Source organism: Siphateles boraxobius, unplaced genomic scaffold (genome assembly GCF_051911475.1).
Source record: "Siphateles boraxobius isolate OS27281-9 unplaced genomic scaffold, OSU_SipBor_1 8, whole genome shotgun sequence".
NCBI lineage: Eukaryota > Metazoa > Chordata > Actinopteri > Cypriniformes > Leuciscidae > Siphateles > Siphateles boraxobius.
Genome location: NW_027509208.1, coordinates 32,409,159 through 32,435,700, shown reverse-complemented (window position 1 = coordinate 32,435,700; position 26,542 = coordinate 32,409,159). Strand labels below are relative to the sequence as shown.

Below are 26,542 nucleotides of genomic sequence, written 5' to 3'. Positions count from 1 at the left end.
CATAAACACAAGTTAACAATACGTTTCAGTGTTCATCCAAACACTCAGTTGTAAAAACACAGGAAGTAACTCTGGCAAATACACACCGACTACAGTCACATGTGACACATATCTGACACAAGTTGTGTAACTATAACACATTAGTGTGTAAAAGGTTTCAACACACTTCTGTGTAAGAGGAATAACACATTAGTTGTGTTAAAGGTAATACAAAATGTGTAGCCCTAAACACAGAGGTGTGTTAGATATAACACAGGTTGTGTGTTAAATTTGACACAACATGTGTTGTGCCTGAGCACACACACTACATGTGTTAAAATCTACACAACATGTGTTGTCCCTGAGCACACACACTACATGTGATAAAATCTACACAACATGTGTTGTCCTTGAGCACACACATCACATGTGTTAAAATCTATACAACATGTGTTGTCCCTGAGCACACTCACTAAATGTGTTAAAATCTACACAATATGTGTTAAAATCTACACAACATCTGTTGTCCCTGAGCACACACACTACATGTGTTAAAATCTACACAACATGTGTTGTCCCTGAGCTGATTCAGCACATGTGTTAAAATCTACACAACATGTGTAATAGTTAACACATCTCTTTTTTCAGGTTGTGTTGTTTTCAACTAATCATTTTATAAGAGTGTGCCGACACTCACCATCACTGTGAATGGTATGTAGTGTTTGCTATGTTCTGAAACATTCAGGCCAGTGTAAATACAAGTTATTTATATAAAATATTTTGTCAGTTGCTACATTTTAAATAATTCAAAGTGGAAACTCTGTTAACTGTTATCTCTCATGGATTTTTGTCAAAAGCAGCATTATCAGTTATGGGTTGAAGTGTGAATAACTGAATAATGTCAAGTACAGTGAGTCTGTCCAGTCATTGAGCTTAAGACATTGTCTTGTACTTTGTGTGCACATGCATTCTGTACTCGACTACTGATTAAACAGTTAATATTTTTGCATCTGGCCCTTTCGCTTTATTTTTTAAAATGACACAATGTGTGTGTTAAAATGACTTGCACATTTATTGTGTTAAATTTGACACAACATGTGTTGTCCCTGAGCACACTCACTATATGTGTTAAAACTGACACAACACATCTCTTTTTAGAGTGTACATTTTTAATTCAACATAAATCCATCAAAACACAAGTAAACACATCTTTGTGTAAAAATAACACATCTTTGTGTTGACCAAGTTGACACAATAGTTGTGTTAAAGAAAGGGACACATAAGTTGTGTCAAATTTGACACAATATGTGTTGTCCCTGAGCTGATTCAGCACATGTGTTAAATTGAACACATTATGTATTGTTTTAACACATCTGTTCTAAGAGTGTAGCTGAACCAAACCAGACAGTGTTGGAGGTGCATAAAACAGACTCAATGACGGCTGAGTAGAACTGAATCAGCAGCTCCTGTGGCAGGTTGAACTTCCTCAGCTGGCGAAGGAAGTACAGTCTTTGCTGGGCCTTTTTCACAATGGAGTCAATCTGATTGTCCCACTTCAGGTCTTGAGAGATGGTAGTGCCCAGGAACCTGAATAACTCCACTGCTTCCACAGTGCTGTTCATGATGGTGAGTGGGGGGAGTGCTGGGCGGTTCCTCCTGAAGTCCACGATCATCTCCACTGTTTTGAGCGTGTTCAGCTCAAGGTTGTTATAACTGCACCAGACAGCCAGCTATTCAACCTCCAGTCTGTAAGCAGACTCATCACCGTTTGGATGAGACCGATGACAGTGCTGTCTTCTGCAAATTTCAGAGGTGTTTGGGGCTCCCAAATGCGACCTTCAGTGTCAGTACATTGACCCAATGTCAAGGTGACTGACAGATAGGGAACACCAAATTCCAAGTATCTGTTTGAATTCTGGTAATAGTGGTGCATTTTTTTCTATGGTTTCTATGGCCACTTAGAGGGTTTGGTAAGGTTTATGGAGGGATGTTGCAGTGATACATGTATTTTAACAGATTTTAAGATTCAGTCCAAATTTCCTGTAACTATAATAATTTATAGTTCATCTGTGGGCGCGGATTCAATATAGATCATGAGTACCCAAAAGGCCGCCCCGCATCCAGAAGCGTGAATATTAGCCAGTGCGATTTTAATTTTGCATTTTGCAAATGTGTTTGTCACTCCTGACAAGTAAGTAGCCTCTTAATAGCATGAAAAACTAGCAATTTAAAATGACATTTAGAATAGTACCGTATTTTCCGCACTATAAGGCGCACCGGATTATAAGGCGCACCTTCAATGAATGACCTATTTTAGAACATTAACTGTATATAGGGCGCACCGGATTATAACGTTTGACTGGGTTTGCGTTATGCATCCACTAGATGTGCCAAATGGAATGTGGCGATTGCGCTGCGCCGGAGGCGAGGCGTTTATTAGTAAGCGTGAGTGCGCTGGGGCGGGCACGTAACTTACATTCGCAGCCTGACTCATACGAGTATTCATGTGCGGCGGCTTGCTGACAGCAACAGGTGGCTGTTTTGAATGAGACGACCAGGTAACTGTGAACGGGGAACGCTTTATGAACATTCTGTGACGCGCAAGTAGCGCCGGGGACAGTGTGTCTGTTCGTATGTCAGTTAGTAAGAGTGAGCGCTCGTGAGCGGGCACGTGAATTACACACATAACCTGATTTATACGAGGTTGAACTGGCCGTGTGACAGAGCGGCCATAAGATGGACACGAGCGCGAGTTCGCGGGCGAATTTAATAACGCGGAGCGTTATTAACCAATTGATCCAATTAACCAATTGATCCATATATAAGGCGCTCCGGATTATAAGGCGCACTGACGTTTTTTGAGAAAATTAAAGGCTTTTAAGTGTATAGTCCGGAAAATACGGTATATGTCAGTCATACACAGCCACAGTCTCACTCTTCTGGTCTGTTGTAGTCAGCAGCAATCTCGGCCAATTCACACTGATCTTTCCCAGCTGTTTGTCACATGCTCTGAAAACATGACGCATCTATTGCGAGGCCCAAGATCGTAGTGAATGTAAGTGAGGATGATTCTATTACAAAAACATGGATCTGAGGTCCAATAAACACCAGAATGAGGCAATGAAAATAGGAGAAATGGGTGGATTGTTTTGGTGGAAGTTGAGGAAAGATGAAGAGCGAGTGGAGGATGATGTGGTGCACTGGAGAACATTAGGGGAACTCATTATATGTTTTGGAAGGTGTTTAAGGAGCCACACATGTTCGGAGAATGAGATCATTGAGTTGGAGTTTGAGCTCAGACTGAATATTAAATACAGAGTGAAAATAGAAACAAAGAAGTAAGCAAAACCTGAAGTCAGCTAGCTCTTTTACCAGCCTAGAACCTCACACCCTGTCCAAATCAAGTTTCTAGTGACAAGTGAATTGTCTGTTCACAATGAACACAAAACTGTTTTGTGGCATGACTCATTCATAGTAAATGAGAACATATTTGATGCTTTATGTAGAGTAAAGGATGTCTATATAATATCAAGAGAAAGCTATACAATTTAGCTTAGCATTCTCATTGATCTCAGTGGGAGTTTGCAATCTAAAATCTACCTATTATCTGTTTGCTAATTGTTTTTAGTCAAACACCTGAACCTGAAGGTCATGAAACTTATAATTCCAGAACTAAAGGAAAATAACATCATGACATCATTTTTGAAACTCCCAGAACACACACAGTCCCTCTTCACTTGTTTCTATACTGAATTGTGACATAATGCAGCCTCTACATGGAAAATATTAGTCAATTTTATGCTTTTAGGAACCCCCTAAAAAGAATACCACAGACATAGAATCTTATTTTCTTATTACACATTCCTGGTATAATTGTAGATGAAATGTCACATTAGAAAATTAAAATGTCTGGAAACACATTTCAGTTCGCCTAGTGCAGGGGTAGGCAAGTTCGGTCCTAGAGAGCCGCTGTCCTGCAGAATTTAGTTCCAACCCTAATCAAACACACCTGAACAAGCTAATCAATGTCTTCAGGATTACTAAGGCTATAGGCAGGAGAGGTTTTTTTCAGTGTTGGAGCCAAACTCTGCAGGACAGCGGCTCTCTAGGACCGAACTTGCCTACCCCTGGCCTAGTGGGTAGCACTAGGCGAACTGAAACAAAGATAAAGGGTGAGAAAAGAAATTAGGGATATACATCTGTGTACCTAGCAAAACACTTGTTTTAATCAAAGCTGAATACAGTGAACAATAAATATTTACATTGTGTTTACACTTTAATGTGTGTGAGTACAGGTTTGACTATACTTGTGAGGTACAAAATCTCCTCACTAATATACAGTCCCCTCCAAAAGTATTGGAACGGTAAGGCAAATTCCTTTGTTTTGGTTGTTCACTGAAGACATTTGGGTTTAAGACCAAAAGATGAGTATGAGACAAAAGTTCAGAATGTCAGCTTTTATTTCCTGGTTTTCACATCTAGATGTGTTAAACAACTCACAACATACCACCCTTTGTTTTAACCCACCCATTTTTCAAGTGAGCAAAAGTATTGGAACATGTGACTGAGAGGTGTTTCTTGTTGCCCAGGTGTTGCCTTTTAGTTTGATTATACAAACATTAAATAGCTCTGCATGACTAGTCTAAGTTTTCATACTTGGTTCAAACCTATAAAGACTGCATTTCCTGTTAAAGAAGATAAACCAACATGAAGACCAGAGAGCTGTCTATGGGAGAAAAGCAAGCCATTGTCAAGCTGAGAAAAGAAGGAAAATCGACCAGAGCCATTGGACAAACATTGGGCATAGCAAGCACAACAATTTGGAATGTCCTGAAAAAGAAAGAAACTACTGGTGTACTGAGTAACAGACGTTGAACAGGTCGGCCAAGGAAAACAACAGTAGTTGATGACAGAAATATTGTGAGAGCTGTGAAGAAATCCCCCAAAACATCAGTAAGTGACATCACCAACAACCTCCACAGTGCAGGGGTGAAGGTTTCACAATCCACTGTTCGAAGAAGACTCAGAGAGCAGAAATATAGAGGCCACACCACAAGATGCAAACCACTCATTAGCAGTAAGAATCGGAAGTCCAGATTGAAATTTGCACAGAAGTACAGAGATGAGCCGCAAAAGTTCTGGAACACATTCTTATGGACTGATGAGACCAAGATTAATCTCTACCAAAGTGATGGTAAAGCCAAAGTGTGGAGAAAGAAAGGAACTGCTCTTGATCCGAAGAATACAAGATCATCTGTGAAGCATGGTGGAGGTAATGTCATGGCTTGGGCGTGCATGGCTGCTTCTGGAACAGGCTCATTAATATGTATTGATGATGGAACTGATGATGGTAGCAGCAGAATGAATTCAGAAGTGTACAGAAACATTTTGTCTGCCAATTTACGGAGAAATGCATTGAAACTAATCGGGAGAAAGTTTATCATGCAGCAGGACAATGACCCAAAGCACACTGCCAACAAAACAAAGGACTTCATCAGGGGGAAAAAGTGGAAGGTTTTAGACTGGCCAAGTCAATCACCTGACCTTAACCCAATAGAGCATGCATTTCACCTCCTTAAGAGGAGACTGAAGAGAGAAATACCCCGAAACAAACAAGAACTGAAAGAAGCTGCGGTAAAAGCCTGGAATAGCATCACAAATGAAGAATGCAACCGTTTGGTGATGTCGATGGGTCGTAGGCTTGAGGCACTTATTGCAAGCAAGGGTTATGCCACCAAATATTAAATGTTATTTACTTTAAGATTATTTGTTCCAATAGTTTTGCTCACTTGAAAAATGGGTGGGTTCAAACAAAGGGTGGTATGTTGTGAGTTGTTTAACACATCTAGATGTAAAAACCAGGAAATAAAAGCTGAAATTCTGAACTTTTGTCTCATAATCATCTTTTGATCTTAAACCCAAATGTCTTCAGTGAACAACAAAAACAAAGGAATTTGCCTTACCGTTCCAATACTTTTGGAGGGGACTGTATACTGATAGACCTTAGGGACCGTTCGGTATTTATGGAATGGACCACCAGAGGAAAATAGGGGAGGGTCATGTATTTTTATTCTTTGTTGAGGGGAGGGTCATCCAACTTTTTTTAGTCTAGGGGGAGGGTCACCCAACTTTTGTATTCATGAAAACAGCAACATTTCAAAGTGGCTTGTTTGACAAAATGAACTTTTGTGATTGCGAATAAGTGCAGTGTCCTGTGAGTATAACTCTACCACTGCATTAACATTCGATGAGAATGTACGTCGAGTTTTACAGTATTGGGACTTAAGCCTTGTTTAAACTTTTGCCTGGCTCCACAGTGCGAGCCTCCGCTGTCTCTATCAACTTAGGTGGCACCTTACCAACAAGTAAGGTGCGCATTACTCATGCGCACCTCCCCAAACGGACGAGGCATTTAGCCTATACTTGACGCGCTCGCCGTTGTACTATTCTTTGAAACGACAGGAGGCGACTGAAGGCTGATTTATACTTCTGCGTCGGACCTACGCCGGAGCCTCTACGCTATATACTACGCGTTGGTTTTGATTTATACTTCTGCGTCGTTGTCCGCGTTGACGTGCAATTACTCATGCAGAGGGAACATGTGAAACCAGAGGGAGAGGTTCTAGCAGACCAATCACAGCGCTTGCGTCCGCGTTGAATTGGCGCGTTGTTACATTTTTGGAGAGGTGCACGTCATTTATTCATACAAGCAACATTGACAGTGTTACAGTGAGATAATTATGTGAATATGTAAGTGATTGTTGAGCATTAGTGATGAACACCTGCTGTTAACAAGCAAAATCACTGAAGGAAAGAGGAACACAAGAACAGAAAATAGAGAAACACAAGAACTAGAACTGACTTCCAGCCATTACACATTATTACACTTATTAATCACCAGTTTTACTTTATTTCTGTCATACATCTACAGAAGTTGTTATTGCGATGTGTAATTGAAAATGTTTGGTTTGAATTTACTATTGTGGAGATCAGTATTTGCTTTAGTTGGGCTCCTGACCCTTGACTTATTTACATTCGTTTTGCTCTTGCTGTTTGAACTGTGTTTTCGCAAGTCGTACTTGTGTGTGCACACATACGGTTTGCGAATTGTTTTTGTTATATTTATGATGATGATGATGACAAAATCATAGCCTGTTCATTCACTAATCTCATTCAGAGTTTAATCCTGTATTAAAAGTGTTACATTACCACCACTGTGAAGCTTCTAGCAACATCAATCAGTTGCAATGACAATTGTTTTAAACACATAATACACAACAAAAAACAGAGCTACACTGTCTTGTAGAAACACAGAGATCTCAACAATGGTGGCAATAAATACATATTTTATTCATGCTGCAGTATATGCTGTGAGTTTTATACTATCCTGGAACCCAGCATGCATCACGACATGAAACTTTTGATTGTCACCATTGTTGAGATTCATATGCTGATTGTTGATGTACGTCTGTCTAAGTCAAGCAGGAGTTCAAAATGTTTTAATGCACTATATGATTTCAATATCCATCAGAATAATTGATTACAGCAATATTGCTGGATCTTATGCTGTATTCACAGATATATGATTGATAGATATTAAATACCCATAAATGTAAAGCTTTTACACAGGATGAGATCAGACATGTCCAGAATGATTATGGTATCAGTACAACAGCCAAATACACCTGATGAAAAACTAGTGAAAATCTAATGTTATAAAGTCAAAGGTCAAGAGACCAACTAAATCAAACACTGATCTCCATAATAGTGACTACAAACTTTATTATTTTCAATAAAACCTAAAACCTCTGTTAATTCTCAACAAGTAATTTTGTACATGTATGAAAGAAATAATGTTAAACTGGATTGTATACTGTTTTCACAGTCAGTGTGGCTGGAAATCAGTTGTAGTTCATGTGTTTCTCTTTTTTTCTCATCTTGTTTCTCTGTCCTTCAGTGATTCTGCTTGTCAGGTGTTTATCAGTGTCTGAATTCACTCACTTCTTTTTATTGACTTTGTCAAATGGACTATATTAGTGAACTAATGTAGGGAATAGTGAATGAATGTATAGGGTGTGATTTTGAATACAGCCTCTGGTGTCAACTTTGAGCGCTGTTAATTCACAGTATATTCCTGTAGGCTATTTTCTTGAAAATGGCAAATATAACCCAGAGTGCATTTTTTTCTATGAGTGTCCCCACAAAGATAGTGAACCAGACATGTGTGTGTGTATTTGTCAACATAAATGTCTAACCTTTCGGTCCCTCTGGCCCAATATCTCCTTTTTCTCCGTTGTGTCCATCCTGCCCACCTCGTCCTGCCAGTCCACGAGGACCCTGAATGCCCTTTTCTCCTGACAAGCCTGACAAAAAACAAAAACAAAAGTTTCTTTAGGATGTATACTCAAGACAAATGACATACACATGAGCTGTCATTGGGTTGTGTTCATACATGTGGATGATTTAGAGACTATAGCTGGTCAGTCAGTTGCTGGTGATGATATGTTTTGGCTGTGCTTCACTGTGTGTTGTGTGAGTGTGGTACTACACCTCTTATTCCCGTCAAACCAGGAAGTCCAGCTGGTCCCAGGGGCCCACCATCACCCTTCTCACCCTTTGGTCCTGGGGGTCCTAAAAACAGAACAACAACATTTAACTATTAAAACTGAAGTGTAAAAAATCGATCCATTACTGGTTCCAGAGTCACCTAACAACAGACTTCTTATAACCTAGACTAGCAGGCTCTGTTTCTTTGTTCAGTGCAATTTGTACAATGGAGAACACATGTTTACCCTGCTCTTTGGACTGTGTGTGTATGTGGACTATAAAGGATAGGACATATTTTCTGTAGACCTTTGGGTGAAGCAACTGTTTAAACATCACAAGCAGCCCTGACACAGGAATACTGATTCAACCAATTGTGTGAGTTTGTGTTGGGACTACAGTATTTGTTTGTCCAACCAATGGCAAATGGGGGAAGTGTCACAGCCAAATCCTCAGTGTTAAAACAACACTGTTCCATGTTCATAGGTTTAGGGAGTAACACTGAAGTAGTAATGGAGTTGATTAAAGTAGGATCCATCTACAAGTGATGACTTACAATTCACAATGTTTTCTTTGGCCTGTTGCATGAAGCCAGATTCAGTTGCTAGAACTTGCTACCCAGGTAAGTTTGAGATTAGTTTAAGAAAACTCTGGTTTTGCGGGCTCAATAATATAGATTGTTTTTTAGCTGGTTTCATTGCCATGGTAACTTACGCTACATGGCTAACCTGCTCCGGAGCAGGTTTTATTCTGGGTTAGAGTTCCAAACCAAAACTCCGAAATAAAATATCTATATATTAGTATATATATATATACATATATATATATATATATATATATATATATATATATATATATATATATATATATTATTTTTTTTTTTTTTGAGTAAAGCAGTTTAGAGTGAAAGATTTTTAGAGACAAAATTGACCATCTTTTGCTGCTAATTATTTATTATATTTATGTCTTATGAATTGTAATTATGTATAATTCATATAATATATTCTTATAATTATTATATTAATTTACAATTAATATTAAACTTTGCTTTTAAATATATATATGCAAGCTTTAGCTAATGTATGTTTTTAAACAGATTAAGCATACATGTATTATTTTGAGCTCTATGTGAAACTATAAAATATAAGGCCTATTTGTTTTATTCACTTGTATTGATATAGTCAGATATTTTATTTCAGCTGCCTTCTCAAACATTTGCTGAAGAAGCAGTGTTTATTCTTGCCTTGTAAATGCATTTAATTTCGTGATATTTTTTTTCATTACAGTCTCTTAATGTTCAGAAGAGAAGTGAATCACACGGCCAATCACAACAATCACAACGTGCAGTCTCTTTCGCAAGAAGTGAATCAACTGATGCTCTCCATGTTCCGTGTGATTGGCTGTTTTCTGCACGTGTCACACTTTCAGGTGCACACACTTCAGAGTTAATTGGAGACTCTGAATTAAACCTGAGTTGACGGAGAATATTTATACTGAGCTTTGTGAGATCACTGAACCTGATTTAAACCAGGTTGGTTTTATCTGGATTTGTGAATCTCAGAGTTTGTTCAACTAGTTTCATGCAACAGGCCTCACTGAAGAGACATAAGAAAAAAAACGAGGCGAAAGAGTGTCAGCAATGGAGTCGCAAACAAACATAAAATAAAAGAGCTGGATCTATTTCCAGTCAGTGAATACTTTAATTATAATAAACTCCAAAATAGACTTCAGGGGCCTATACCATGAAGCCGGTTTAGGTGACTAGCCAGCTATGTTTCAGTTTAGTTTGCGTCAACCCTGGGTTTTAGGGACCATGAAAGTGGTTTGGCTTTTAGCAGTGTTCATCGCCATAGTAACTTACGCTACACGGCTAACCTGGTCCGGGGCAGGTTATGTTCTAGGTAAGAGGTTGCAAACTGAACTTGGACCAATCAGCTGTGAGCAAAGTGACACATGTCTGATGCGATAAAGTCACTCCATCTGTTTCTACTCCAAATTAAAGGTCACTACATAGCAAATGATTTTTAAAGACAAAATCGTCTGGTTTTTAGTGATGCTTATTTAGAATAATAAATTTGTATGATTTAGATATTATTTATGTAATTATTATACCCTTTATCAATCACACATGTACAATTTTAGTTCATCAATTATTATTACGCAGTTTAAATGAATAAATATATAAAGGTAATATAAATACGCTTTAGCATCAATAGATGAAGCTATAAAATGACTACATGTGAGCTTAAATGTTCAATTCTCTCTATACCTTTATCAGCTGTATAAAATAACTTCACAACTTTTACTTGCACTGATATACAGTAGCGAGACTTTTTCTTTTAGTTGTCCTCTTTCATAGACAGCTGTTTTCTTCTTGCTGTGTAAATTTGTTTAAATTCTTACTATTTTAATACTTTTATTTAATAAGTGAATTTCACTGCTTCTCTCGCGAGAAATAAATCTCAGTTTCACTCTTTCTCAACGCTGTTTGCTACTGACGTCACACCTAAACTCCTAAACTCAGGATCAAAGCCTGAGTTGACAGAGAAGGTTGATGATCAGCATCATGGTACCAACAAAGCCTGGTTGGATTGGTTTGGTTTTGTCAACTCTAAACTAATCCTGTAACCCTGAGTTTGTTCAACTACCATCATGGTACAGGCCTCAGGTTAACTAATAACAAAAACACAGGGATCAAAGCAACAACAATGACAAAATAGACAAAGGGCAACTAAGGCCACGTCCACACGAAGCCAGCGCTTTCCCTAACCGATCTTTTTTTTCCTCGTTCTAAAAAAAATTCCGTAAAAACGTCGCCGTCTCAAGAAATATCTCCGTACACTCGAAACCACTGAAACGACTCAAACCGATGTAGTATACATGCCAGAAGACTTGCGCATAAACCTTTCGCACTGTATACAGTAATATACAGTATGTAATATTAGACACAGTAGCTTTATTGAACAATATGAAAAACCATAAATGGCCTGGTACAAAATAGGGATGAGTCACGATATTCGATTAGTTAGCTAAAGCATAAAGCTTGCCACAAAGAACCGGCAAATAGCCTAATCATTATGAATGTGTCAAATATAGCAAGGAGACATTTTAATTGTTTATTAATAAACTAGTGTTTTCTGTGACGATGCTGACTCGCAGTATTGTGAAGGTGCATATAGAGAAAAAAGCGCACTTCATACGGATTATTAGAGTTGTCTGTTTCTTTTAGTTTTGAATTGTTTGTTTAAAAGTAGAAATTTCAAGCTTAGATATATTTCTGAGTTTCTGTTCATTTATGAGACAAGCTCCAGTTCACGTGCGATGCAAGTTATATCGCGTCGGCGCCTCCATGTCCTGATTATAGGCTATTGTCTGCTATATTTGCTTCTTACTTATTAAATCCAGGAAATTGGTTGATGAAACATTGATTAAAATTAAGATACAATTTATACAAAACGAAATTTACTTTAAAGAAAGGCTTTATACAAAACAAAACTTAATGAAGTGGTCAAAATGATGTGTCTCGACATTGCGCATCTTATGATTAGGCTTCTCACGCTGTTCACTTTTCATATAATCAACATATGTGACCCGTCACAGAAACCAGGGACACAAGTCGGCAGCACAACTTTCGAGCAAAATGAGAAAGAAGAGTTTTTTTTCAAAATTGGTGATTTTCAATTTTTTGGAGAATCTGTTAATTGAAATCACGAAGAAGCCTCTCCATGTTTGAGATAGCAGTATTGGTATATTTAAAAGCTTACATTTTGAGGTTGAAATCGGCTTGTTTTCGGAGATTCTATCATGCAGTAGGGGCGTGGCGTGTCATTGTCTGTGTGTATTTCCATACTGAATAACCCGGCGCTTTTGCCCCCGCCCTCCAAGTCAACCACATGGCTACTTATTATGCTGTGCTCTGGCCAGCTCTCTCTGATATCAAAATTCAATGAAGATGGATGCCGCAAAGATTGTCGCAGACGAGATGAACCGTCTGGCAGTTACACCGAAAATGTTTTCGCCGCACTTCGTGGGCTCGGGAAACTGAACCGGAGGTATGGGCGCAGCGCGCTCGCCCTCAGTGCTTCAATACGGCGGCTCGGCTCGCTGACAGCGGTGGCTGGCTGTTTCATATGTGACGGAGAATCGAAATAGAGGATGCAGTTAAGACCTTTGCTGCTGCGATGAAGGCCTGCCGTGCGTGTTTCTGAAATGTAAGTTAAGCTTCATTTGCTCTTTAGTCGTTATTTAAGACCTGCTGATGATATAATGTGCTTGCGGACATTTCATTTGTGTGTGTATACGCACATAAGAAAGTGGTGTAAAGAGATTTGCAACAGTAATTTGAGGAGGTGAAATGTGATTATTTGGAAAATTGCAGAAATGACTGCTTAAAGAAAAATGCCAGCAGGCATTTGCCTCCTACATAAACTTTAATATTGTTGACATTTTGGGCACACGAGCGTTGCGTACTATTTGCGCTATAGATATGTAGGCCTATGGCTTATTGGTCTTTGTTTGTTGTTGTTGGTTTTGCGTTATATGTATATGGCATATTGGTCTTTGTGTATTGTTGCTGGTTTTGCGTTATACTGTATGTATATGGCATATTGGCCTTTGTGTGTTGTTGCTGGTTTTGCGTTATATGCAGGCTATATGGCATATTGGTCTTTGTGTGTTGTTGCTGGTTTTGCGTTATATGTATATGGCATATTGGTCTTTATGTGTTGTTGCTGGTTTCGCGTTATATGCAGGCTATATGGCATTATTGGTCTTTGTGTGTTGTTGCTGGTACGTTGCAAATAGAGGGGCAGCACAATTGTTTTTCGCCTAGTGCGGCAGAAGTGCACTCATTCGAAGTGTAAAAAAAGCTGTAAAGCACATGGAGGAGCTTTACAGGGGGTATGGCTTATCTAAATGAGATGTAAATGAGCCCTATTGTCACCCCCAGCAGCAGAGACAGGTGAGAACTGCACAATCTTTAGCTCGTTTTCTCCTCTTTGAGCTTTTTTAAGTGCCTACTTTAAAATGGCCACAACTTCTCCAAATATTATCAGATTTCCACATGTTACACATCGTTGGAAAGCTTGGATATTACACTCTCAGAATCTATGAATAACTCAAAATGCCCCAGAACCGACTTGTGTCCCTAGTTTCCGTGACTGGTCACATATATGAAATGGAAAAAAATAACATAATATTTAAACATAAATATGAAACTAACTTTTCTTTAATGGCTACAACATGTAGGCCTACAGTACAGAGAAATTTAATGTCGGAGCGAACGCCGTGTTACCGGTGCGCATGGGGGGGCAGAGGTGCATTTTTTGAATAATAATAAAATAATTCCCAGAGATCGTCGAATATTATTTTTGCTTGAAATGCCCATCCCTACAAAATACGAAATGTCTTAATCAGACAAAATACAACCATCATAGCATAAGAAATAAATATAAATAAATAAAGAAGTAAAATAAAGAAATAAAATAAAAATACATTAAAGTAGGCCTAAATAATAAATAAAGAAATAAAAGAGGCTCAGTAGCTTCTGAAGCATGAACGTTACTCAAGCAAGTAGTCGCAGTTGTTGTTACTGATTTAGCGCGTCTGACTAGTCGACACGTGGGTTGATGACATCATCGTTTCACAAAATATACGGATTGGCCGTACACACGAAAACACAAGGGTGTTGTTTTCAGATTTATCCACCCTGTGACCCGGTTTAAAAAAAATAGCGGTTTCAATCTCCCAAAACGCCGGATCCGTCTGGATGAAACGTCGATCCAATAAAAAAATTGTACGTATACAGCTAAACGCGTCTCCGTGTGGACAGGGCCTAAAACACAGGCTATATAAATACAAAAGACAAACAAAGGAGATAATCAAAGAAACTCAGAACAAGTGCTACTCCAATCAGCAATCAAACTAGAACAAAGGAAAGTTCTAACAAAGAGCAGATGCACAACAATTACAAGTGACTTGCAGCCACAGAGCTGGAAATCAACTGCAAATACAATAAATTAAATCTCTCAATATCTTACATGAGGATGCTCGAAACAACTATAAAAACAGCATTACCTTGTTTGCTTATTATAATTGAGTTTGGGCTTGTTTTTTTAATACTTTTATTATTATTATTATTATTATTATTATTATTATTATTATATTAGTTCTTTTCCCAGCCATTGCAGTGTTTCTAGAAACACACTGACTTGTATCAAGGCAATTTTTTTTATATTAAAATTATACTGCCCTTGTGTTATTATAATGTATTATTGTTTTGACAAGATGAGCAGATACTGTCTCTGAAGGATATATAGTGCAGTGTCCTTCACAAATGTTCTGTTTAAAACCAGTGATTCGGAGGGTGTATCAAACTGCCAAAGCCACCTGACTTCAGTAAATAAGGCAAGGAAAAAACTATTTCAAAACTAATTCATAGCTATTTTTAAATTTCAATGGTTCACCTCTAGAGGACGATTTCACATAACCCATGAACCAGTGTCTAAACAGTAAATATGTTTTTACTTGATCTCGGGTCATTTTTATAATGTAGACACAATATTTCTTTACTCTGATGAAGAGTAGGAAATGTTTTGATCCTGACAGAGATCTCTGTTTAAACATATTTTAATGCATGAAATGAGTACTGGCCATATTTAGGTTAAGCACAATGGGCAAAACTTTCAACCAATCACTATCAGTAATATTTAAATCACGGAAGAAACTCCAGTACAGGATTCAGAGGACAACAAACCACACATGTTGAGTTATGAAAAAATATCTCTAATACAAATTACATTAAAATTACTATTACTACTCAGAAGTGCATACACCTTGTGTATGTTATAATCAAGCAATGTGCATTCTTATTAAGACATTTATTAAAATTGTAAATTTAGAAAAGACTGTTAGAAAAAAACATCAAACACTTAACAGTTTAAACAAAAAAGCTTTTTTTCTCAGTAACATTGTCCTTATTGAGACGCCGATAGAAAGGGGACAAGCTCCTACCTTGTAATACAGTTAAATTTTTGAGTGCCATGGAGTGCTCCCATTCCTTTAGCCTCAGATCTGCAGTGATGACGTTTAGGATTTCAATCTCACTCCTGATCTGTTCCTCAAGGTGTATTTGTGTGATCCTCATGCTTGTGGTATCATGGGACACATTTCCAATCTTCTCCTGTAGTTCACAGATTTTCACTTGGTGCAGACTCACATCTCCACTAAGTGAATGGTTTAATGTCTGCACTGTCCATCCCACCTCCTTCAGACCCTCCTGTAGAGTCTCTACGTTTACCTCCATTGTCTTTAAAACTGCATCCTGTGTTCGGATAGAGCCAGCAACAAAGGCTAACTCCTCTCCCAGACTGCTGCTGTTCCTTTGACTAGAATGACTGATCATGGCTAGATGCTCCCAGAGTTGAGCCACAGAGTCCGTGGTGTGCTCGGAGAAAGCCTGCAGATCTTTGATGTCACGCTCCAAGCCCTGTGCTAGTCGCCCTGGTCGTATTAGTAACAGAAGTGTAGAGCATGTATTAGTCACACTTGCACAAGTAAATTAGGTTTTATGTTGATGTGATGTAGTGTGTTCACACTGGCACCTCAATTACAAGTATAGGCATATTAGACTCGAATAAGTATTCATTCTCTCAAACAATAGACCATGGGGATATTAATATGAACGGCACAGGGAATAAATTAAATAAATGTAAATGCATCGTCCCACTTTATGCTTTAATTACTATTTACTGATCGTTAATATTAGGGACAGGTTTGGTGGTATGCTTAGATTTAAAGGTGGGTAAGGTATAGGGTCAAAATTATAAATCTACATGTAATTATGGAAATTAATTATATATGTATTTACATGCAGGCATTTTTTTTAAAGTATATGTACGTAAAAATGTGTATGTACATCACAGCAAAATCCCCAGTGTTAAATTAACACTACTCAGTGTACATATGTGTCCACACTACAGGGTGTTAAAATTAACACTGAATCAGTGTTAAAGTTAATTAGATGATTTAGTGATTAATTAAGTGATGATTGGCCATTAGTGGTGACACCTAATGTTAATAAGCATAATCATTGAAGGAAAGAGAAACAACAAGAACAGAAAAAAGAGAAACACAAGAACTACAACTGACTTTGAGCCATTACACATTATTGCACTTATTTTTAACCAGTTTGACTTTATTTCTGTCATACATCTACAAAAGTTCTTGAGATTCAACAGAAGTTTAGACAGTAATGTCTAATGGAAGTTTTCGTTTCAAGTCACCATATTGGTGGTCAGTGTTTGAGTTGGGCTCTTAACCCGTTTCATTTTTTAATGTTAGTTTTTCTCTGACTGTTCCAACATTGTGTTTATGAAGCACATGTGTTACTGCAAGAAAAAAACTGTTCTGCTCACAATATGTTTTGATGATGAACATTATCGTCATGTAGTGACCTGAGTCACTGATATCACTCAGAATCTAAATGTTTGACTATATGCTTGATGTCTTATTTAGTTACTGGTGATTGTAGCCCTGAGGTTCTACAGTTTGAGATCCAACAGCAATATGAACAATTTTGAAAATACTTTGAGCACAAAAGCTCTTGTCTTTAGACACACAGACATCAAGAATTATCATAAGATTCCCAACAATGATGACAATAAACAAACTAGTGACAAACAGATCAACTCTGAACATCACAAAACAAGCTACTTAAGTCATAACAGAACAACAGCAGAATAAAAGCAAACAGATAAAAACAATGAAAATGACAGGACAATTCCGCTCCATAATTTATTCATGCTGCAATGCATGATGTGAGCCATGGATGTGTTTTGATTGGTGGCTCCCATCATGCACTGCAACATGAAGCATTTGTGTGATTGTCACTTTTGTTGAGATTCATATGTAGATTCTTGATATCTGTGTGTGATTTTAAAACCTTCAGATTATTAAAGCACTACTGGAATTAGCTACTGTAATGCAAAATTAATAAAGTATTTGTATAATCAATTTATAATGCTGGGTGAGACCAGTGAATCAGGACATTACAGGATTGTTATTTCATCATCGACACATAACCATCATGACCTGGGCTGCGTTTCCCATAAACATCTTAAGCCTAACTTGATTGAAGAAGAATTGCAATAAATGGTCTGTATGATCAAAATAAGCTTACGATGCTTTCAGGAAATGCAGCCCTGGTCATAGTTTCTCTTGCTAAAACAAATGTGCTTTATAAACACAGAGTTGGAACAGCCAGAGAAAAACTAATATAAAAAATTAAAGGGTCAAGAGCCCAAATAAAGCAAACACCGATAACCATAACGGAGACTTGAAACGAAACATTCCATAAAACATTACCATCTAAACTTCTGTTAAATCTAATAACTGTATAGATGTATGACAGAAATAAAGTCAAACTGGTAATAATATGTGCAATAATGTGTAATGGCTTGAAGTCCGTAGTTATTTTTCCTTCAATGATTCTGCTTATTAACATCAGGTATCTTCAATAATTCTCAATCATCACTTAATTATCTCATTAACTTCAACACTGTTTCAGTGTTAATTTTAAACACCCTGTAGTGTGGACACATGTGTACATTGAGGAGTGTTAATTTAACACTGGGGATTTTGCTGTGAACATTGTATCAAATTATGAATTAAATTGTTAATAAATAGTAGTTAATGTAGTGTGTAGTAGTAAAGTAGTAGTGTTTGAAATGGATTTATTACAATAGAGAATTTCTGCTGTTGTGGGAGAATCTCTCGCCGGTTAAGCCAACTGTGAATTTCTTCTTCCCGGACCAGAGGGATCTTACTCGAGGATTTAAAATTAAAGCCCACTCTAGTCAACAGCAGAGGATGCGAGGGAGAAGAGGTGGGGTACTTGAAATAATGAGAAAGAGACCGCTGTTTCGCATTCCACTACCGTCCATTTCTTAGTTTGGTATCTACGCAACAACAAAGAGGAATTACACGCACATGTTGGTTTTCAACATGAATTTAGAGACAGTTGTTTGCTTTCAATTATGGAGACATGGCTATTGAAATCAGACTCTGAAAAAGATCTGTTAATCTATGGATTCAGTGGCCCATTTCGTCCTGATTGTGATGCAGGGATAACTGGCAAGATTGTGGTGGTGAGAGAGCGACTATGCACCTTTGACATAGACATTGAGTTGTTCATGATATCCCTTCGTCCACATTACGCCTAGAGAGTTTCCCCAAATATTTAAATACAAACTTGGCCATGAGTACATCGAGAAGAGCATCACGCAATTTCAGACATTAACTTCATATTTTTATGATGGGTGATTTTAATCACTGTGCATTGTACAAATATGTAAGGAATATGCAGCAGTATGTCACATGTCCAACTAGACATAATATAACCTTGGACCAATAATGACTCTATTAAGGGAGCATAAAAATATACCCTATTACCTCCATAAACCTCCTGAGGTCGGTAGAGACTCATAATACACCTTCGTTTTTGGTCATACAGATAAGTGTTATACATCATTCATAAGCAGGGCTGGACTGGGACAAAATATCAGGCCTGGCATTTTGGCCCAGACCGGCCCACTAAATATGATCATAAACACCACCGATCTTTGAATGCCCTTGAATATATACCAACTCCTATTCCTTAAAACCACTAATGCCATGTAATGAGTGAGTATGAATAAGTGATTTAACAGATGAAATAACTCCAAAATTGTCATTTATTAATACAATTGAACTATACTCCAGAGTGATGAACCCTAAACCAAGCTAAACGCTGCAATGGCACAGCAATAGTAGTGTTTCCCACAGGATTTTTGGTAAAACTGTGGTGGGTGGACCTCTTTTCCTCTAGGCGACTTGGGGGTCATGCCCCCGGAAGAAATTTTTGTGCATTTTAATGATGAACTCATCAATCTGGTGCACTTTAAGGTCCAACCCGTATTCAGTGTGCGAACTGAACAAAGAAAAACTCAAACCTCATTTAGTTGTGATATTGTGTCTGTCTACATTACACTACTACACTGTTAACCCTTTCTGTAAAAAAGGCCAATATCATACCATTTTCCATCAAAACAGTAATATACAGTAGAAAACAAAACTAGCCTACAGGAATATACTGTGCATTAACAGCTCTCAAAGTCGACACACAGGGGCTGTTTTCACAATCACACCCTATACCCTCATTCACTACTCCCTAAATTAATTCTCTAATATGGTCCACTTGAATGAAAAGAAGTGAGTGAATTGAGACACTGATGAACACCCGATAAGCAGAATCACGGAAGGACAGAGAAACAAGAACTGAAAAAGAGAAACAAGTTTATTGTCACCATAATGGAGATCAGTATTTGCTTTAGTTGCTTTCTTGTCCCTGCACTTCTTAGCATTCATCTCTCTCTGACTGCTGTAATAGTGTGTTTTAAAAGCACATTTGTTGTGGCAAGAAATAGTCAAGAGAAAATTGATCTGGTGTTTTTGACTTTTGTGATGATGTAACAATTGTACTGGACATGTCTGATTTTCAAATGTGTCCTGTAAATATACTTTGAATTTATGTTTTTTTCATATTTAGCATATATCTGTGAATCTACAACATAAAATCGAAGATTCTGAAATCAGGTCTTCTGAAGAATATTGTAATCATATAATGCATTAAAACATTTTTAACTCCTGCTTGACTTAGACACACACAGAAATCAACAATCATCATATGAATCTCAACAATGGTGACAATCAAAAGTTTCATGTCGCAATGCATGCTGGGTTCCAGGATAGTATAAAACTCCCAGCATGCACTGCTGCATGAATAAAAGAAAAATTGCCAGTTCTTGTTGAGATTCATGTGCTAAATGGTGATATCTCTGTGTTTCTACAAGACAATGTAGCTCTGTTTTTTTTTTTGGCTTATCCATGATGTGTTAAAAAAAATATTCATTGTAATTTATTACTGTGATTTCATGGTGGTGGTAATGTAACACTTTTGGTTGAGGATTAAACTCTGAATGAGTGAAAATGAAATCCTTAGTGAATAAACAGGCAACACGATGATTTTGTCATCAAAATCATTATAACCGCAGTCGTTTAAAAACTGTGTGTGTACACACGTACACAAAATAAAACCTCAAGATATAGCATCAGCATATCAACTAAAGCAAACACTGATCTCTATAATAGTAATGTCGAACCAAACATTTTCAATTAAACATCTCACTAACAACTTAGTAGATGTATGACAGAAATAAAGCCATACTGGTTAATAATAAGTGTAATAATGTGTAATGGCTGGACGTCAGTTGTAGTTCTTGTGTTTCTCTATTTTCTGTTCTTGTGTTCCTCTTTCCTTCAGTGATTCTGCTTGTTAACACCAGGTGTTCATCACTAATGCTCAACAATCACTTACATATCCACTTAATTATCTCACTGCAACACTGTCAATGTTACTTTTTACTCTTTGTAGTATGGATTTTCCTGTGGGGTTGAAAGGGTTAACAGTGTAAGATTAAAAAGACACACTCACAAAATGTATTTTAACAGCAATAAACTGTACGTAATAAAACAGGTTTATACTCGCAACACTGTTGCCAGTAGTTTACTCTAAAATCTTGTTTTTTGGGTCACCATTGTGTTGAAGAGTAGAGCCTGTGCTTCAGTCCAGGAGAAGATCTAGAAACATTGATGATACGCTACATGTTGCTTTATTTAAAAGGCAGTGATCGTATAGTTGCTGGTCCAGTGGCAATCTCTTTATTTACAAAAGTTTTTTTGTGGTTTCAAATGAAATAAGTTCACAGTAATACTTTGCTCATGTTATTAATGCATTATAAATTTTAGTTGATTTAAGGCAGTCGGTTTCTGCAAGTGAAATTAGTTAACTAGAGTTTTAGTGCATTTTTACAGTAACATACTGTAGATTACAGTAAAGAACTGTACAATTAACAGTAAATTACTGGAAACAGTGTTGCCAGTATTTTAATTTAAAAAAATCTGGTAAGGTCTAACAGTGTACATAATAACAATTATAATATTAATCCCATTACAGTAATACACTGTAAAAAAAAATCTTAATTTTAACGTTAAAAAACTGTAAAATAGTAATGGAAAAGACATGTTAATTGCTTAACAGTATGTACCCTTACTGTATACAGTGGAAAAACTGTAATAGCTCTCACGGGACATTTCTTGTAATTTTGGAGTAAACTACTGTTAAATGTATGGATTTTGGAAGTACACTGTAAAAAAAAAACTTGCCGTTCCATTTACCGTACCTTACCGTAAAAAAAATACAGTAGCAATTTTTATGTTTAACTTCACTGAACTAAAATGTATGGTAACAAAAACTGGCAGTTGTACCATAAAAAATACAGTAGAAAAAGTTATGTTTTACGGCATTGAACCAAAGTTTACAGTAAAAAACTGGCAGCTGGTTGCAAGTACTTTACCTTAAAAAATACGGTAGTAATATTTTAGGTTTTATGGCATTGAACTTCAGTTTATGGTAATAAACAAACAAACTGCCAGCTGTGGCCTGTAATTTAAAAATATTGTATTATAAACCAATTTGTCATAAAAGTTATTATTGAGAATTACCAGAGGTTTAGACGTGGATGTTTCATTGAAAATAATAAAGTTTGAAGTCACCATTATGGATATCAGTGTTTGATTTAGTTGGGCTCTTGACCCTTGACTTTCTAACTTTAGATTTTCTCTGGCTGCTTTAATTGTGTATTTATAGAACACGTTCGTCATGGCATGAAAATCAGTGAGAAAATGTGATCCGGTGTTGTTGGCTATTTATTGATGATGATATAATCTTCGTGTAATGGCCTGATTTACTGATCCCATAAAAAGTCTTATCTTTCATTGTATGAGCAATGTTAAATACTAATATATTTCATGTTATTGAATATAATAGCTGTGTGACCCTAATGTATGTGAGCAAGCGGTGACAAACAGGTAATCTGAAAAACTTTAAAAGCACGGTGTACAAAAGAGGTTTTCAACTACTATATGATTTATACCAACACAGACATCAAGAATCAGTGTATGAATCTCAACAACGGTGACAATCAACAAAATAATCATATAAAACTCTGAACATCACAAAACAAGCTACTAAAAATGCAACAAAACAACAAAAACAAAAGCAAAAATAAAAGCAGATAATAATAGTAAAAGAAAATACAAAAAAATAAATAAATACTCATTCAGCATAATTTATTCATGTTGCAATGCATGCTGGGAGATATTGATGAGTTTTGATTGATGGCTCCCATCATGCACTGTACTTTTATCATCACCGTTGTTGAGATTCATATGCTGAACCGTGATGTATGTGTCTGAAAGAGACAGTAGTTCAAACATTTATTGTGCACAATATTTTTAAAATTCTTCAGATTATCACAACACTGATGGATGAAGAATCATGCTGTAGAATCATAGGGATACTACAATCAATAACATAAAATGTATGTAAGACAATACTCTATATGAGCTCAGTGAATCAGGCCTGATCATCACTACATAACCAACATCACCTGATTCATTTTCTCTATGATTTTCTTGCCATAACCAACATGTCTTATAAAACACAGAGTTACAGCAGACAGAGATAAACTAATGTTATAAAGTCAAGGGTCAATAGCCCAACTAAATCAAACACTGATCACCACTCTGTTAATTCTCAAACATAACTGTAGATCTCTGAAAGAAATAAAGTCAATCTGGTTAGTAATAAGTGAACCTCGTAGTGCTGTTTGTGAAGTTGTTTAAAAGGACATTGTGTAGAAATTTATCCCATCTAGCAGTGAAATTGTATTTTGTACTCAAACGAATTGTGCTCTCCAGCGCCTCGCTTTTTCAAATGTGTGTTGCATCTACGGTAGCTGTTATGTACCAAAAAGCTATGACGGGATGTCTTCTAATAGCACTTTGTCAGGTTTTCCTTCGAGTGAACAGGTTTGTTATTTCAAACAAACTGCAACTTGACACAACAAACAAACGAATGTTACAGTATGAATAATAACAGTGCAATGCAGCCTTTTAAACTAGCCAGTGAGAAATAAAGTAAATCTGGTTAGTAATAAGTGAAGCTGGTAATGCTGTTTGTGAAGTTGTTTAAAAGGACATTGTGTAGAAATTTCTCCCATCTAGTGGTGAAATTGTATTTTGCATTCAAGCCAATTGTGCTCTCCAGCGCCTCACTTTTTCAAATGTGTGTCGCATCTACGGTAGCTGTTATGTACCAAAAAGGATGTCTTCTAATAGCACTTTGTCGAGTTTTCCTTCGGGTGAACAGATTTGTTATTTCAAACAAACTGCAACTTTACACAACGAACAAACGAATGTTACAGTATGAATAATAACTGTGCAATGCAGCCTTTTAAACTTGCCGGGGCAGTGACAAGAGGCTCTCACTGCTCTGCTCCTCCGTTTCTGCTGCTTTCAGTTACGTGACGCTGGCTCTAAATGAAAACGTGTTGGCCAAGTACCCTAGCAGACCCTCTCTGCTATTATAGTTTTTCAAGATGGCGGAACGACATGGAAGCCTCCGTGGACCCGTCACATGTATATAAAGATAATAAATTCCTTCGTTTATGAGGACGAGTCAGATAATTGGCAGAGATATTTGTACACCATATAGGACATATTTATGAATAAAAAATTTGATTTTAGATAATAAAATATCTAAAAAACTACACATGGTCCCTTTAATCCTCTGATGAGATCTTGAGAGATTTAATGTTTTTTATCTTCAGTTAATTTCATCTAAGGATGCAGCCAAAGTCAGTTGTAGGTCTTATGTTTCTGCTCATCTCTTCTCTTTTTTCTGTTCTTGTTGTTTTTCTAAATTGACATTCACAGAATTCCCTGGGTGACACTTCACATTTGATGTTAGTTCATTTAAATAATTATGTTTGTTCTTAGTTTTTGTTATCAGTTATGTACATTTGGGTTTTATATTACATCATATATTGTTTAATGAATGTTTATGGAATTATTTGTAGTCATGTGTGTTACCATGATGGTGTTTTGTATTTGTGTGTATTAGACTGTGCACCTTCTTTTTATTAATATGTGCCTCAGCTTGTGAAAATCTAATGGTGGTGAACGTCTTGGTTATGTATGTAACTCTCTTTCCCTGAGTAGGGAACGGAGACGTTATGTAATATGGCGTTGAATGGGGTTTTGCTTAAAAAGCCTATCGACTTCGAGTATTACAAAACGAGCCAATGGCAAAGAAATGCCATGGGTCTGCGGAATTTGCATGGCGCAACTCCGGCCCACCTCGTGGGTATAAAAGGAGGACGCCGGCAACATGCAGATATGTTTCTTCGCTGAGGAGCCTTAGACAACTTAGAGAATACACATATGACCCAGAGGGGAATGCATATGGGGAACACTAGGGTGTCCAACGGCAGGTGGAATATTTCAACCCCAGAGGTGGCAAGGTGGCTTGCCAAGGGAAAGACACATACTCAGAGAGGCTTACAGTGAAAATACACATGTGCGGGTCACCCAGAGAGGGGACCATGCACATGGAAGGCACCTAGCCAACGCGCAGGCAATAGACACTGGCGTCGACGTCAGCAGTGCTGGAGGAACTCAGGGCTTGAGGGGAAGCTCAACTGAGGAAAATATTGCACGTATCCAGTCCGTGGAGTGGAATGGCGAGCAAGCGAAGCCACCTGAGCCACCTAATTGACAGGAACTTAAGCTTGCCTGATTGCAGAGGCTCAAGGGGAGCACTCTGCAGTGCAGTTAGAACCACTGAGAGGTCCCAAGAGAGAACGAGAGGAGGGCGAGGAGGATTTAGTCTCCTTGTCCTCTCAGGAACCTGACGATCAGGTCGTGCCTTCCCACGGACTTACCTTCACCTGCGTCATGGTGTGAGGCAATAGCAGCAACATATACTTTCAGGGTGGAGGGCCTTCGCTCCAACCCATCTTGCAGGAAGAAAGCAAAACACTGATCGAATATCTCCGGGGGTATTCTTGGTGAGAAAAGCACCAGCTGACGAAGAGGTTTCATTCAACGCATAGACATGTCTCATGGACAGGCTTTAGCGGAAGTGATGGTAGTCACCACCGCTGGTGGTAGGGTACTCAAACCTACCTCGTCCCATCCAGGAACCACACGCGGAGGTTCCAAAGATCGGGACAAGGGTGCCATAGGGTGCCCCGTCACTGAGAAAGGAGGTCCTTCCACAGAGGAATAGGCCAGGGAGGTGCTGTCGTGAGGAGTACAAGTTCGGGGAACCAGGTCCGGGTGGGCCAGTGAGGCGCGGCCAATATGACCTGCTCCTCGTCCTCCCTGATCTCACACAGGGTCTGTGCAAGACGACTCACTGGGGGAAACGCATACTTGCGGGGCCCCCCGGCCAGCTGTGTGCCAGTGCATCCGTGCAGAGCGTGCCCTCGGACAGGGAGTAATACAGGGCGCAGTGGGTCGAGTCATGGGACGCAAACAGATCTATCTGTGTGTCCCCGAACTGGTCCCAAACCAGCTGAACCGACTGGGGATGGTGTCGCCATTCTCCAGGGAGGGGCTGAAGCCGTGGGAGCTGAGGGCAGGTCGGAGTAGCTTGTACTCAGAGCGTACCATGTTGCCATGTCCACCTCGGGACTCGGTCGCGAAGCCAAAGCTGAAGCGGTCTCAATTGAGCAATCCAAGCGGCGAAATTGCGGCTGCGGATGCCATATGCCCCAGGAGCCTCTGAAATAACTTCAGTGGAACCACACTCTTGCGCTTGATTGTCTCAGGCAAGTCAGCAGAGGCTGAGTGGAGAGGAGAAGGCGACAAAGTCGATACCGAGAAAAGAGATCCTCTGCACGGGGCAAAGTTTACTCTTTTCCCAGTTGACCCCATGGCCCAGACGAGCTAGGTACCAGAGCACTGGGTCCCTGTGTTCCCAAACCTGGTCTCGAGAGTGAGCTAGGAAAGCCAGTCGCCAAGATAGTTCAGGATGAGAACCCCGTGCTCCAATGGAGGAACAAGGGCTGCCTCGACA

At 38.3% G+C, this 26,542-nt stretch overlaps 1 protein-coding gene across 4 annotated transcripts in view; it reads right to left on the bottom strand.

Moving 5' to 3' along the window:
* The window catches only part of scara5 (scavenger receptor class A, member 5 (putative)), a 168,106-nt gene that overhangs the window by 26,984 nt on the left and 114,580 nt on the right, over nt 1-26,542 (bottom strand). For all 4 annotated transcript variants that reach the window (XM_077219657.1, XM_077219658.1, XM_077219660.1 and 1 more), the window contains exons 5-7: nt 15,535-16,023; nt 8,530-8,610; nt 8,235-8,342 (exon numbers count right to left, since the gene is read on the bottom strand). In XM_077219657.1, coding sequence (XP_077075772.1) covers nt 8,235-8,342; nt 8,530-8,610; nt 15,535-16,023 — 678 coding nt within the window. The remainder of the gene's footprint in view (nt 1-8,234; nt 8,343-8,529; nt 8,611-15,534; nt 16,024-26,542) is intronic.